At 41.6% G+C, this 15,060-nt stretch overlaps 3 protein-coding genes across 3 annotated transcripts; 1 reads left to right on the forward strand and 2 right to left on the reverse strand.

Moving 5' to 3' along the window:
- Positions 1-4,398: 4,398 nt before the first annotated feature.
- LOC128265055 (putative inorganic phosphate cotransporter) lies at positions 4,399-7,533 on the reverse strand. The gene is made up of 2 exons (XM_053000842.1): positions 7,165-7,533; positions 4,399-5,991 (listed from the first exon to the last, which is right to left on the reverse strand). Exons 1-2 carry the CDS (start codon positions 7,364-7,366, stop codon positions 4,475-4,477), a joined length of 1,719 nt encoding a protein of 572 aa, XP_052856802.1. The 5' UTR covers positions 7,367-7,533; the 3' UTR covers positions 4,399-4,474.
- Positions 7,534-9,182: 1,649 nt separating this feature from the next.
- On the reverse strand, positions 9,183-10,961 carry LOC128265056 (uncharacterized). The gene is made up of 2 exons (XM_053000843.1): positions 10,751-10,961; positions 9,183-10,199 (listed from the first exon to the last, which is right to left on the reverse strand). Exons 1-2 carry the CDS (start codon positions 10,856-10,858, stop codon positions 9,525-9,527), a joined length of 783 nt encoding a protein of 260 aa, XP_052856803.1. The 5' UTR covers positions 10,859-10,961; the 3' UTR covers positions 9,183-9,524.
- A 534-nt stretch (positions 10,962-11,495) lies between these two features.
- Positions 11,496-15,060, forward strand: LOC128265059 (BTB/POZ domain-containing protein 9). The gene is made up of 4 exons (XM_053000849.1): positions 11,496-12,448; positions 12,503-13,141; positions 13,470-13,916; positions 13,987-15,060. The coding sequence occupies exons 1-4, from the start codon at positions 11,846-11,848 to the stop codon at positions 14,530-14,532; spliced, it is 2,235 nt and encodes a 744-aa protein (XP_052856809.1). The 5' UTR covers positions 11,496-11,845; the 3' UTR covers positions 14,533-15,060.

Genomic DNA, 15,060 nt, shown 5'->3' on the forward strand with positions numbered 1-15,060 from the left:
TCTTTGCTTTTCGCTTAAATCAAAGTTGTAATCCGTTAAAATATTATTCAAATTGAGACTGAAATTGATTGACAGTTTATTAAGTTATCCTGTAATTCATTTTATCGCTTTTCCCTTCTATCCAATTCCAGGTTTCCAGCTGAAATGGGAATGGAGGAATGCGAACAGAAATGTCGCAAGAAATGGAACAATTGTTGTTGTTTCACTGGTGACCTGTTTACAGTGATGTAAACATACACACAAAAACTGAAAGTAAGAGGGAGTGAGAGATAGTTGCACCTGGCGCAGATTCCCCTCTTCCCCCCATTCCCTTCACCCACCATCAAAAAAAGAAGTTGTAAATTACGTTTGTTTGGTTCCCCAACTATATATCGCCATATATTGTGCAATCCAGCAACCGCCAGACGTTGCTCGTGCAATGCTTTTCAATTTTCCACAAAAGCCAAATAAAAAGTTAGGAGCAGAGAGAGAGATGGCATGATGCTGCATTTACCGTTAGCAATTGGAAACCAGTTCTGGGAAAAAAGCCACAAAGAAGCAGAAACGCTGCCAAAAATTAAATGTTAAGTGGCAAAATGAAACAAAAATGCATTTTGTGCTTTTTTAAAGCAAGATGGAAAACAAGAAAAAGAAGACAATCAGAAGCCTGCAAAAAAACTTGCAACGGTAAACTGGTTTGCAGGGCAAAAACAAAAAAATAATACCCTAAAAAACTGCATCCAGAAGATAAGAGTAAAAAGAGTGATAGAGAGGGACAGAGAGGGAGAAATAGAGATTGAAGGAGAGAGAGTGAGAGCGAGATGAAGCGATGGGCATGAATGAAGATGCAAATGAAATCTGAAAATATTTAAGGTTAGCCTAAATTTCTCACTATGCACACTCTAAAAAAAAAAAAAAAAATGGTTATAAAAAAATGTTTATAATTTTACATTTTTGGGACATTAAATAGTAATTTGTAAATCAGTTCAACGAATATAATTCAAATGATTTACATTATTATTAACAGCAAATAAAATAAATTTAAAAGTACAATAATAATTAATGGACATTTGTTTTAGTTTAAAACACTTTTATGAAAATCGGTTTAATTTTTTTTGGAACTACTATGTAAGCATGGAAAAGATTTATTAGATAGTTGGTTAGTTTTATTTTTATCTCTTGAAATAGGCTTTCAAAACGGATGCCGTTGGGCAAATATTGACCTGAAAGCGACTATCTTTTCGGGCAGTGTAAGGGTCTGGGTTTGACCGATTGTCAGTCATTCACGCGGTCGGTCGGTACACGTAAGGTCTGTCAGCATATGAAAACCTGTCGCCTCACCTGCCCGATTCCCCGCCCAACGGGGTCGAGCTCATATCTTAATGAGAAAAGTGAAAGTGTCAAGAAATAAGCAAAGTGACGGCCAAAAAGGGGTTCAGTTAACAGTGAATAAATAAAATCGCGCCACTGAGTCAAGTCGAGAGATACGAAATTCAGTCAGAAATCAAATCCGGCCGGGCTAAATATCTGGGTATGGGAATTGTCGCAAATCTGTCATCGATCTTTTGATTAGATTAATTCAAGGTGACCCCAAATAAAACCTCGAATCAGATGAAAACTAGGCATTTTCACTTGTTAGGTAGTTCAATACATAATTCATTGTGAAACATTTGATTTAGGTCATGTTGAAGATGTCTCTGCCAATATTAAGCGATTTCTATTGGAAACGTCTTAATTAATAAATAATTTATGATCCAATATTTTTTCGACAACAAGAGAAATTGTTTTTTTTAGTGACGACCAAAATAAATGTTTTCATCCTCAAAGTATTCATTTTCCAATATCTCTGAAAAAGATTCACATAAAGTATGGTTTCTTTGAGTGATTTCTTCTGATGCACAAGTCGACAATCGGTTTTGACACTTCAGAAATCATTCGACCAAATATTTAGTTGCACAAATTTTCATATTTTTTGGATCACTTGTGGCGCATTGTTGCTGTGTTTCTGGGTTTTTTTTGTAGTTTTTTAATGCCATTGTTGATGCTCTTTTCGGTTGCTGTTGATGTTAATTGTTTGTTGCTGTTTGCGCTTGCGTCACGCCTGACACTTTGACCATGAACGCATTTCTTGGCAAGGAAAACGAAGATCGCACGGATGAAATTGAACCAAATGTCGGTCGTAACTTTTATTTTCCACGCCGTCCATGCCACGGCTTCTTTCCCCATCGGCCGTTTTATTTCTTTTTTTATAATTACTTCATTTGCAATCTCTCGTGTGGCAATAGAAGAAACTACCGTTAATTAAAAACGCAAACGCACGGCCAAATGAGCGCAGGTGAGTGTACACTGAGAGAAAAGGCAATACGTTTCGATAGTTACCTCATAAATATATCAACAATGTGGATACATATGTACATATGTGCCTAGGCGAAAAACGTATGGTATTATAAATTATCATGACCACACAACTCTATTGTTTGATTTTTATTTACTCTAAAACACTTAAAAAAATTAAATTCAATTAAATTAAATTCAATTTATGTTTTCAGTAATGGAGGGTTATAAATTTGAACATTTTTTTAAATATGCAACAAACCAGGTTTTTCAAAAATTTGAATAATTTATTTCGTTGTTTTTACCAAATTTCTCTGTCGGTTAAAGTTTATTTACACCTTGCTTTAAAAAATAAAAGTAAATAGATCCCCTTTAACAAAATACTATATTTACTAATTTCTATAACAAATTTATCCGAGTATCCTGTTTTTCTTTAACGGTAGTTGCAGCGATTATATATTACGTTCTTATGTTTATTTAATTATTGATTAAACTATTGATATTGCTACGAAAAATACAGTTTTTCTCTGTGTAAAGAAGAGAGAGGCTCTCTGTTGTAACAACGGCGCCAAAATATTTTCACTTGACTTTTGCGACTCTGTTTTTATGGCCCCGCGAAGTTCACCGGGGAACTCAGATCGCAGATCGGGGAAAAGCAGGGGGGCGAAATGTTATGCAATGGGGAGAAAATTGACAATAAGACAAAGCGCAAAATACAAAATACAAACAAAACCGCGTGAGAGACTGCGACACAAAAACTGCAATGTCACTTACCCATTATTAATGCCCCGGCGTATCTGCGGGTATTTTCGGGGCTATCTGGTGGCAAAGGGGGCCTGGCAGGCCAGTCAGTAACGCCTCACGTCTCCGGACGGACAGAATTACGCACGGACAGAGGCGAAAACTGTGCCACGGTAATCACACCGTAACCGAATTCCGAAAAACTGAAAACTTAAATGCGTGCGGAGGCTGCGACGAAATGTCGGATGCATAAAGTTTATATGCACAAAGGCTCATACGATATGATATCTGTGATTTGCTGATCATGAGCTACTTTAAAATAAATTTTAAAAGACCTTGCTGATCATGAGCTAATTTAAAATAAATTTGTTAAAAAATAAAGGTACAAATTCTTTTAGAAAACCTGTCCATGGCTAACACCTAAAAAGTAATACAATACCCAGAAATATTTTGAAAGTGGTTAATTTAAATTGATTAAATAAAAAATGTTAATACTTATAAATATTGATCAATCTTACAATATATTTAAGTATGGTTTCAAGAAAGGTTAATTTTACCGATTAAATGTAAAAATCTTTGACTTATAAAAAAATAAACTGAATTACATATGCTAAGAGTAAAATATGTTAAATAATGATATTTTAAGCTCAGTTTTGTTTGGATCTTGAGTGACGGAACCGAAAGTCCATACAAATTTGTTTTTTAGAGAATACAAAATCAAAACCACTCATATTTTGAGAGGCTTATTTTTAAAATAAGTATAAATTGATAAGTGGGCTCCTAAAAGTATGCTTCTCTTTTACTTTTAAAAATATAAAAGTGAAAAATAAGGTTTAAAAGTAGTAACTGAACTGAATCAGTATGCTGCCTACTTTTGGGTGACTCGGAAAGTCTACCTAATTATTTTGGCTTGCAAAAATACTGGTGGTAACCCCTTTTCTGAATAAAAACACTGATGTACCTTCTCTGATCCATGAAAACCGATTGAATATTAAGGATTTTTACTCGTTCACATCGATTTAATGTCAAAATTCTGGTGGAGCCGTTTAATATGTTTGTGCTTTTTATTTCGACATTTCTAAGTGCCTTCGAGCGTGTATATCTTAGATATATAAATATATATATATATATATATTTAGTTGGTATTGGTATACAAAAAAGACGCCTAGCAAAACAAAAGTCCATATAAAAGGACGATACACGTATATATATAATACACTAAAACAGTTAACATCCTTTTCGATATCCCATTCCATTTTGATAGCACTAGTTTCGGTTTGTTTTTTGGAAGCCACATCTTTTACAGTGCAACCGGGAAACGTCAAGACCCCAAACATACATATGTAGGATATATATGTGTATATCGGAATTATCACAAATGCTTATGATCTAGCTAAAATAGCGAATAGTTTTGCGTGCTTTAAGCGCGCAGGGATGCTCGTGAGATGCGTGTTGTAGTGGGTGCAGGTGTCTTCGACCAGCTCTGCTCCTCGGCGCTGGCGAAGATCAGGTAGATGAAGTTACCGCCAATATTCAAGCCGGCCGCCAGCCAAAAGACCAGATGCCACTGGGTCAAGGTCTCGCGATGGTTGATGATCAACCCAATGACATAGGGCGCCATAAAGCCGCAGATATTGGCCGCCGAGTTGGTAATCCCGTACATGGTGCCCGCAAATCTGGGACTTAGGGCTATGTGGTTCATCTGGTTGCCGGCGTAGACGGCTCCGCCAAAAGAGCCCACACCGGCCAGCATAAAGGTGACCCACACCCAATCACAACCCACGTAAATGATGCCAATCAGGCCCAGCGACGGCACCACCGAGGCCACCGTGTTCCACAGCTTGTACGAGTTCAACAGAGATATGTAGCGTCTGGCCAGCATCCAGTCCGCGAGGGCGGAGCAGGCGATGCCCACGAACCAGGAGGTTAGATAGGGCACGGCATTCAGCAGGGCGTTAGACTGGATGTCAAAGTGCAGAATGTTGCTCATGTAGGTGGGCAGTTCGGTTAGCTGCGTGTAGAAGGCCCAGCCCTGACCGCATTGGGTCAACAGGATGGCCCACAGGGGCACAGAGGTGAGCAGCGATGACCATGGTATGGGCTCCTCCTGCGGCCTCCTTAGATTCGCCCCATCCTGCTCCTCATCCTGATCCTGCTCCTCCGCCACCAATCTATCCTGATTTACCAGCCTGAGACACCTTTCGATGTACTCACGCTCCGACGAGGAAATCCGGGGATGATCGCTGGGCTTGTCGTACACCAGATACATCCAGGCGACGAACCACAAGATGCCCAGCAGTCCAAAGATGTAGAAGGCCGATGGCCAGCCGCCCAAAAAGTCCAGGGAGCAAAGCCATCCGGCCAGGGGCATGGATATGACGGTTCCTATATTGGAGCCCGCATAGACGACGGCAGCAAACTTGTTTCTCTCCAGCGGCGGTATCCAGTGGGCCAGCATGGCGTGCATGGCAGGATAGGTGACGCCCTCGCCCATGCCCTCCAAAATGCGGACCAGCACGAGCAGCGGCAGATCCCAGTGGGCGGCCAGCGGGGTGAGTAGTGTGAAAATAGCCGTGACCAGCACTCCGTACCCGTAGATCTTCTTGCCGCCGTACAATTCGGCCATCCGTCCGCCGGGCACTTGGGTGAGCACATAGCCGTAGAAGAAGCTGCCCAGGACCAATCCCTGCGTGGCCTCGTCCCACACAAACTCGCCCTCCCTTTGGGGATTGGGATCACTGCCGTTGTGATTGGGTTCCGGCAGTGGACAAGTGTCCAAATCGATCACCGATGAGTTGCTGTGCGGAATGGCCGTTTGATTCACCATGGCCACAATGGCCACCGAGAGATTGACCCGCATCGCATAGACGACGGCAAATCCCAGGAAGCCCATGAAGCCAAAAATGTGACGCGTCTTTGGACCACAATCATCGTTTACTACGGGAAGGGAAGAAGAGAGCGAGGGCTTGATTAGGAGGCGTTTCAATGATATCAGTTCCGGCCTAGCCAGTAGACTAGTGTCTACATATTACTTTGATAAAATTATTGCCAAACCAAAAAAATTGACTGATAAACAGGTTAAATAATGGTAAAAAAAAGGTCTTAGAACTATGTTCTATTCTTTACTTCCAACTACAATTATATATTTTTTTATTTTTGTTATCAAAAACTCCCTTCTATACCCAACAACTTTATTTTATTATGCGATAGATTCTATTCTATTTTACATCCGAACATATTATTGGCAGAATTATAATTTTTACTATATCAAAATACTGGCTTATATATAATATAAATTATGTTAAAATATGTTGTGAGAATTATTTTATATTCTTAGAATTTAACATGTTAATTCAATGAACATATTTTGAGGTTCATATAATAGTTATTTATTTTTTTTAATTTTTGCTTTTATTTATTTATACATTTTTAAGAGGCTTTGCCATTGGCGTAGTTTACCAAAAAAAAGGGTAGATAATTTGAATTTGTTTAAAGATTAGTTGCTAAAAGTTATTTCGCATTACGAAACATAAGAGATAGGCATGTACGACTGTATCAGAGAAATGTGTAAAATGCTGTGAACTGGATAATTTTCCGTGAATATCAAAACCAAAGACTGGCTGTACAGCGCTTCTCTCTTTCAAAGCAAAAGTATTTATTCAATGAAAACTTTAAAATTAAGTCATCAAAAAGATAACTATTTAATTATAGAAAATAAATCATCACTATATAGTTTTGACATCAAATTTCAGAAATTCATTTTTTAAAAGTACTTCAAGTTGACAAAAAAAACTGTATCTTAAGTTGAAAAAACGCTGACCAAACAAAAGTAATAAGTATTAAAAGTTCTAAAAAAATACGTTATAAGAAATATACATTTTTGTGTCAATTATTTGGTGTTAAAAAATTACAGAATGTATATATATAGAGAAATCATTACCTATTAATATAGAGCACTAGTTTGTATATCAATTATATAAGCAGAAAAGGTGAAAAATTTAAATAAAAATGTATAGTTTCACTTTTTTGGAGATTTTAATGAGGCTTGTAAGTCATAATGATCTAAAATCTGTATCTTAGAAATACATTTGTCGGGTGTTATCTACTCACCCTCCGCTGCGCCGCTGGAGCGGATTAGTGGTCGTTCGCCGGAGCAGAACGCCTCACGCTCGTCATCCGCCTCATCATCGGATCGTTCCACCGAGGCGGAGGAGTTGGAAGAGGACGACGGCCGGCGTAATCGGGATGCGGTCGTATCCTCGTAGTAACAGGACGCGTCCCGCGACTCATCCGTCCACTTGTGCGGTGGCATCGTGGTGATTTGCTTGGGTTCTTTTTGGAGATGTTGGAGTGTTCAAAACAGTTGGAGCTTTTGGAGCGTTTGGAGCTGCAACTGCCAGCGCATTTTCTCTGCCGGAGCGGCAGTTGTGTTGTAGTTGTTAATGGAAGCGGGATTCGGAGAGAGGGAGAGAGAGCGCGAGCGGACACCTCACCACGCCAGCGGGAACCAGCTCAGACTGACGGACTGGCAAACTGGCAACGCGCAACGGACAGCGCAACAACAAACCTAAACAAAAGGCAGCGCCAACAAACGTTGCTTCTAACCACAAGATGAACCTCAGTGGCGTAGTCAAGGGGGTAAGTCAACTGCAAGGGTTTAAAAATCCAAGTTATTTGTCATTGCTTGTTGCTCAACATTTCAACATTACCATAAATTCAATTAGTTTATTAACCATGAATATCTCCTTTAACTCGGTAAATTTTTATCTTGAACTTTTATTGTTGGCAAATAAACGGTTCGTCGTATGGAAGTATGGTTTTGTAATTCCAAATTTAAATGACTCTTTAAAAATCTTTAAGAAACCTCTGTCCAAATACTGTATCCAACAAAATATAAATACCTTATAACGCATTTAAACGTAAAACAAGTGTGTCTTGTAAAAAAATGAAAAAATATGGAGAAATAATTTTTTAAACTAATTTTTAAAGACGTTTATATATATTAACCCCTTTAGTACGCCCCTGGAGCCAGCTCTCTCTCTAATGCTCTTTGGGGCTCCAGCTCTCTCGCAGCCGTGTGAAAGTGGAGCAATGAATGGCTGGCAAAAGAGCGTCTACGTCATCCAAAGGGGATGTAAGAACGGGCGAGAACGCCAAAGAGAAAGGGGAGTGAGAGTGAGAAGGCAACAGAAAGGGGGTCGGCTGTGCAAAAGAGATAGCGCCAGTAATGGAGCGAGGAAGAGAGCGCTCTATTGCAATTGTTATAAGTACCTAAAAGTACAATATCTTTTGTTTAGTTACAGTGTTAGTTTATTGGCTGCACACACCCGCATTCAAATACACTCACACATTTACCGATTACGATTATATGGCGCATTATTGAACTGAATTATTTGTAGGGAAATGAAAACAACGCCAAATTCCAGATAGACAAAATCAAAAAGGGAAATTACACTAAAAATTGACTATACTTGCAGAAGGTTAGCGACAACAACAACAGTAAGGCGAAGAGAGAAAGGCAAAGTATTCGCCAACTGGCTCACACACACACACACTCAAACAATTGGGGCCAACACAATAGCTCTACGAACCTTTAAGCCACATTTAAACAACAAAAGAAAATGAGCAAGAAAAAATATTCACACACAAATGAAAAATGTTCTTGGACTTACAACATGGTAGATAAGATAAAAATGGAATTGATCGACTGGAACATTTAAAGCTGATTATGTATATAAAATGTTCTAATGACGATTTTGACAATTTTAAGTTGTAATCATCATTCTTTAAAAGTCATATTTCTCTATGAACTCTATTAAATAATGTTCCTGCTTTTAAATACATATATTATTTGTTGGTAATATCCTTTGTGTATTAAACTAAACTATTTAATTTTCTCATTTCATCATCTTAGATTCGGCATACAATTTTCTTGAGCTCTATTAATTTGACCCAAAGTGTGCCCTTTTACAGCTAAAATTTCTACTGCTTTGCAGGAGATTACGTCAAGACTTTCAAGTATTTATATTTTTCGAGGAGCATCCGCGCATGTCCCGATAATGCCTGTTGCATCCAGGAATCCATAGACCTGCCCCAATACCCCCAGATGCAGAACGAAATTTTAAGGGTTTGTTCAGTGGACAATTATTGGCAGAGTATAAAAAACAGTTCTGGCATCATACTTCTGTACAGTTCAATTGGAACATTATGGTACTTTAAAAAGCAAAATAGATTTCAAAAACTTTAAGTTTCATCGCAATACATTAAAAAAGCTTATAGTATTGGCTCTTAGCCTATTACTTTTTATGTTTTTATTTGAGTCTGTAAAAATTGATTCGCTACAGAGATTTCATTTAAATACCTCCAATTGAACTGTGCGAAAAGCCTGAAGATACAAGTAAAATGCTTAAGAGAGGTATTTGTAAAGTATTGCTGAAAGAGCACCTGGATAAGTTTCCTGATCTCCACTATTAGTTGGCAAAAATGGTGCCCACGGGAAATGCGATGACCCTCCGTTTGTCTCCCACCACTAAAGATTCGTAGTGGTAGTTCTTGACCAGGACGACATCGTTGCGATTGCCCACGAAGGCCTCCTTAATGGGGCTCAAGTCCGGATTGAAGCAGTTGAGGGCGACAATGTCGGTGGGCAGGCGTGGTAGCAGTTCGTAGGCACAGGCCAGTTTCTCGTTCCACACGCTCACTTGGCCGTAGGGCAGGGGATCCCTTTTGGCGGCCAACTCGCCGGCCTCCTTGGCGGTACGGAAGGTATGGAGCGTTACAACTCCAGTGACTCCGGTTCCCAGGTAGCTGTGCACACAGTCGTAGACCAGTAGTGGAGATTCGTCAGCCTTGAGGTCTTCGCCCCGCACTACCTTTGCCTTGAGTTGCGCGATTTTGGCCAGCGTGCTGATATAGCTCGGATTCTTTGCCACCTGCTCCGGCAGCGAGCGAAGATCCTTGGCCACCAGACCCACAAACTGATCGGCTATGCTCTCCTGGAGCACCAAAGTGGCCACGGATCCCTCCGCAAATGGATTTTGCAGAGATTTGAGCAATTGCTGGCGAGCGGAGTGCAGATCACCGTCCTCGAAAACGATCATCAATTGGGGGGAACGCCATTTAGGATCACTGGGAATCGTCTCGATCTGGCGGTGGAAAAAATAGTATTGGTATCAAATATTTTTTGGGTAAACAAACCTACATCAAGATATCAGATCTAATTATCGACCAATTTATTTATTATTATTAATAAATATTTTTTAACAGTTGCCACACAATAAAAATAGGAGTAATTAATAGCAATTCATTTTGAAGCAAAGTTTACTTAACAGATTTAAAATGTTTTTTAAATTAACTGTCTGGTTCAGTGTACGACATATTTTTCTCAAGAACGGGGAACATACATAAGAACATAATATGTTTTTTCAATTACATTGCCTTGGTACTTAATTTCGTTGGCATATTTACTCAGGTACAAATAAGGTGTACCTTTCACAACACTGATATCGACACGCCTGATGATTGTTCAAGAATATACTATATTTACTTTATTAGGGTCGGATTTGTATCCTTCTCTCCCAAACTTTCAGTATTATAAAGCTATAGCAATGGATACCGATTTGGACACGAATTTCGCTCCGTGTGCGATTGTGATCAAGGTTATGTCTGAAATTCATTGTCAGGAAAGGGAACTGACCTTCGTGTCCGCCTCCTTCGATGACGGCTGTAGGGAGTTGATCATGTCGCTGGTGATCCTGTTGACCTGGTTATTGGACTGCTGTGTGGAATTATAATTGCTGGCCATGCTCTGCTCCCGGTTTTCTCCGATCGAAATGTTAAAAACGAACACCAAAGATCGCCCGATCAGCTGCGTTATCAGCGGCTCACACACACACACGCAAGGCAAAATGCTGATAGCTTAAAGTACCAATATTTGGTATTCTTTGGTATATATTATATACCCAAATTTTGGCTCGTTTCGCAACACTGTTTTCTGTTTGGCTTGAAAAGTGCCAAGCATTAATAGTGAGAAATTTAAAATTGAGGTTAATTTAAACTAGCTAACAAAAGGTACGTGAAAATTAATGGTTTCTCAATTGGAACTCAGCTGGAATTTTAATTAATAGAATTAATTTAATAGAATAGATATACAATTTGTAAGGTTAGAATTGTAATAATTAATTTTATCTAACCAAAACAAAAAATTATTACTATAAATGTTACTATTATCTTTTTCAGCTACATATAAAAAAAATTGTCAATAGAATTTAAATTATATTTTTTAACTGTGAGAAAATGGCGAATTGAATTTGAAAAATTGTTAAATTGAATTATTTAAATAAGCCAAGCGCATTTATATTTATAATAATAAATAAATAAAAACGTTGTGGATAAAATAAGTAGGCTTTAGAATAAAAATGAATTACTAGGATTATTTTAAGTCAAAATAAAAGACTTTTTGGGCAGCAAAGCAAAAGGAGATTTTCCGTAACTCGCGGGAATGTGACCAGTTGTCGAAGATTTTCGGTATTTTGGGTAAAAAAGACCTGCTGCCACACCAAATCTTCTCTGGTGTTTTTGCTCTGCTCTCGCGAAACAATAAGCGAATCAACTAAGAACCATCGATATTACGGATTTAAGTGTCATCTGTCATGGTTTGACGCAGCAGCTACAAATTGTTAAGTGTTCTTTTTAGCATATATATATAAAGACAACACGGATAGAAACATTCACACACACTCGTCAAATTGCAACAAGGGAAACAGAGGATGAGCAGCCAGGGACACCACAAATGCAGGGATGCAGTGGACTATCCGGCGGAATGCAGAGCTCCACATCCAATGCCTCCGGCAAGAACAACAATGGCGGTGCCCAGGAGCAGGAGTTCACCGACGAGATCGACCTGGGCGACCGCTTCTCGGCGGACATGGCCCGCCTGTGCATGAACGAGCGGTACTCGGACGTGGAGTTCGTCGTCGAGGAGCAGCGCCTGCCCGCCCACCGCGTTGTTTTGGCCGCCCGCAGCGAGTATTTCCGTGCCCTGCTCTACGGCGGAATGGCGGAGACGACACAGCGTCAAATACCGCTGGAGGTGCCCCTGGATCCCTTCAAAGTCCTGCTGCGATACATCTACTCGGGCACTCTGCTACTGTCCACCTTGGACGAGGATGCCGTCATCGATGTCCTCGGCATGGCCAATCAGTATGGCTTTCAGGATCTGGAAATGGCCATCTCGAACTATCTGCGCCAGTACCTGGCCCTCAACAATGTGTGCATGATCCTGGACGCCGCACGACTCTACAACCTGGAGGAGCTCACCCAGGTGTGCCTGATGTTCATGGATCGCAATGCGGCCGACTTGCTGCAGCATGACTCTTTCAAGACCCTGTCAAAGGTAAATGATTCTCAGATATAAACAGCCAGCAATAAACAAAGCTAATCCGTGTAGGAATCACTGGAGGAGGTGCTGCGACGCGACTGCTTCTTTGCCCCCGAGGTGCAGATCTTTCTGGCCGTTTGGAAATGGAGCCGCTATAACCCCAATGTGGACATCAAGTCGGTGGTGAGCTTTGTGCGCCTGCCGCTCATGAACCTGGAGCACCTGCTGCAGGTGGTCCGTCCGTCGGGCATCCTGGAGCCCGACAAGATACTCGATGCCATCGACGAGCGGAGCACCTCGAAAACGTTGCCCTACAGGGCGGCCCTCTGGCCGGAGGAGAATGTGGCCACCGCCAAGTTCCTGTCGCGCTGCATCCAAGGCGAGTGCCGCACCGCCCTGCTGGACGGCGATGTGACCACCTACGACATGGAGCACGGCTATACGCGCCATTGCATCACGGACAGCAACGATGCGGGCATTGTGGTCGAACTGGGCACGCTCTGCATGATCAATCACATACGCATGCTGCTCTGGGACAGCGACAGTCGGGCGTACTCCTACTTCGTTGAGGTGTCCGGCGACCAGCAGCATTGGGAGCGCGTGGTGGACTACAGCGATTACCACTGCCGCTCCTGGCAGTACCTGTACTTCGCAGCGCGTCCCGTGAGATTCATCCGCCTGGTGGGCACCCAGAACACAGTCAACCGGGTAAGTCTTTGTAATCGCAGGAACACAAACGTTTAATTCTCTGAGAAATCTAAAATTATACCTGAAAATAGTGTTTTGAATTGCATAAAACACTAGTTCAAGTTTGATTTGAATTTGTAAAGGTTTTCGGAAATAATTTTATAAATTTTTTACATAGGGGAAATAACTCTTTTATAAAATTAACAGCTTGTTGAAATTTTCAATTTGAACTAAATTTAAAGTCCCTGTGAATTATTTAAAAGTACAGACGAACTTCTTTAAATCAAACCAAAGTAAACCTTAGTAAAAGCCCGTCTTATATAACACTTTTAATTGTTCTAATGATTAGGTATTTCATGTGGTGGGACTGGAGGCTATGCACACGGCCAAGGTGCCGCGACTGATCGACCATTTCGTGGCGCCAAAGGCCAATGTGGCCACCATCGAGATGAGCGCCATTGTGACCGACGGAGTGAGTCGCACCCGCAATGCGCTGATCAATGGCGATTATGTGCGATACGACTGGGACTCGGGCTACACGTGCCATCAGTTGGGCAGCGGCGAGATCGTGGTGCGTCTGGGCCAGCCCTATCACGTCGGCTCCATGCGTCTGTTGTTGTGGGACTGCGACGACCGCACCTACAGCTTCTACATCGAGACCTCGACGAATCGCAAGGACTGGCAGATGGTGGTGGATCGGCGCAACGACCAGGCCCGCTCCTGGCAGAACTTTCACTTCACTCCACGTCCCGTGGTCTTCATCCGCATCGTTGGCACCCGCAACACGGCGAATGAGGTGCATAAGATCGTCTTGCTTTGTGAGATTTCGTTAGTTTATAATTTGTCTTGCTTGCTTGGTTTTTTAGATCTTCCATTGCGTCCACCTGGAGTGTCCCACCCAGGACAAGTGCTACCTAAAGAAGATTGCCGATATGGAGAGGGAGCGTGAGAAGGAGAAGGTGAAGGAGCGCGACACGGAGAAGAAGGTCGTGAAGCCTGAAGAAGATGACAATACTGCATCTACCTCGGTAGCTTCGATTGCTGCTCCCGGTGAAAGTCCCTCCACATCTTCGCCCAGCAGCAGCAGCCAAAGCGTCTTAAAGTCCAACCACTGGCCGCCAACGACACAGTCTCCCAAACAGGAGCAGACCAAGGAAAAGGCTTCGCCAGCCGTGCCTCAGCTGCCCACTCCTCTGACGCCCGCCGTATCGCCACCACTCAAACGGGAGCGAAATGAGCCGAGGAAGAGTCCCAGCGCAAGCTCCAACACATCAAGCATCAGTCCAAGTCCAAGCAGCAACCCGAGTCCAAGCCAAAGCCAAAGCAGGAGCAGAAGCCAGAGTGCGGAACCTGAGCCTGAGCGTGAACCAGTGCCGCCATTGGTGGAGCTGGACACGAGGGAGGAGCACTAAGAGCACTGCTGCTGCTGCAGATATTGATGATATTTTGTACTTGATCCCCTTGAAATACTCCCGTGGTCAAACTGTTAACCCCCGGCAGAGATTTTGCACTCCGTGCTGCTCTTGTTATCTAGTCCTTCCCAGTGCCCCCGTTTTGCGGGCTCCAAAAACATTCGTTTATACCTTAATATATATATATTTATATACATATATATAGTTTTGATTTATTGTGATCCAGAGAGAATTCCTTTTGTTTGCAAGGCAGCAGAGTTATTTATATAAGCAATAGCACTTAGTTCTATGCACACACCCATCGCGAATCCGAACGAGAGATTTCCGAGCAGCTGAACCAAAATTGTATACGAGGCATCTGTCCAGAGTTGTGTCCTTTCCATTGTCCTTGACCAAAATTATCCAGTTGATCCGCAACTCATAGTCTAGGCTCTTCGAGCGGCCCAAAAAGTAAGCTCTATTTATTAGGCAAATTTTGTCATAGTTTGTACTGCACACAAATAAAAGCTAACCAAAAAAAGTTGACAA

Source organism: Drosophila gunungcola, unplaced genomic scaffold (genome assembly GCF_025200985.1).
Source record: "Drosophila gunungcola strain Sukarami unplaced genomic scaffold, Dgunungcola_SK_2 000091F, whole genome shotgun sequence".
Classification (NCBI taxonomy): Eukaryota; Metazoa; Arthropoda; class Insecta; order Diptera; family Drosophilidae; genus Drosophila; species Drosophila gunungcola.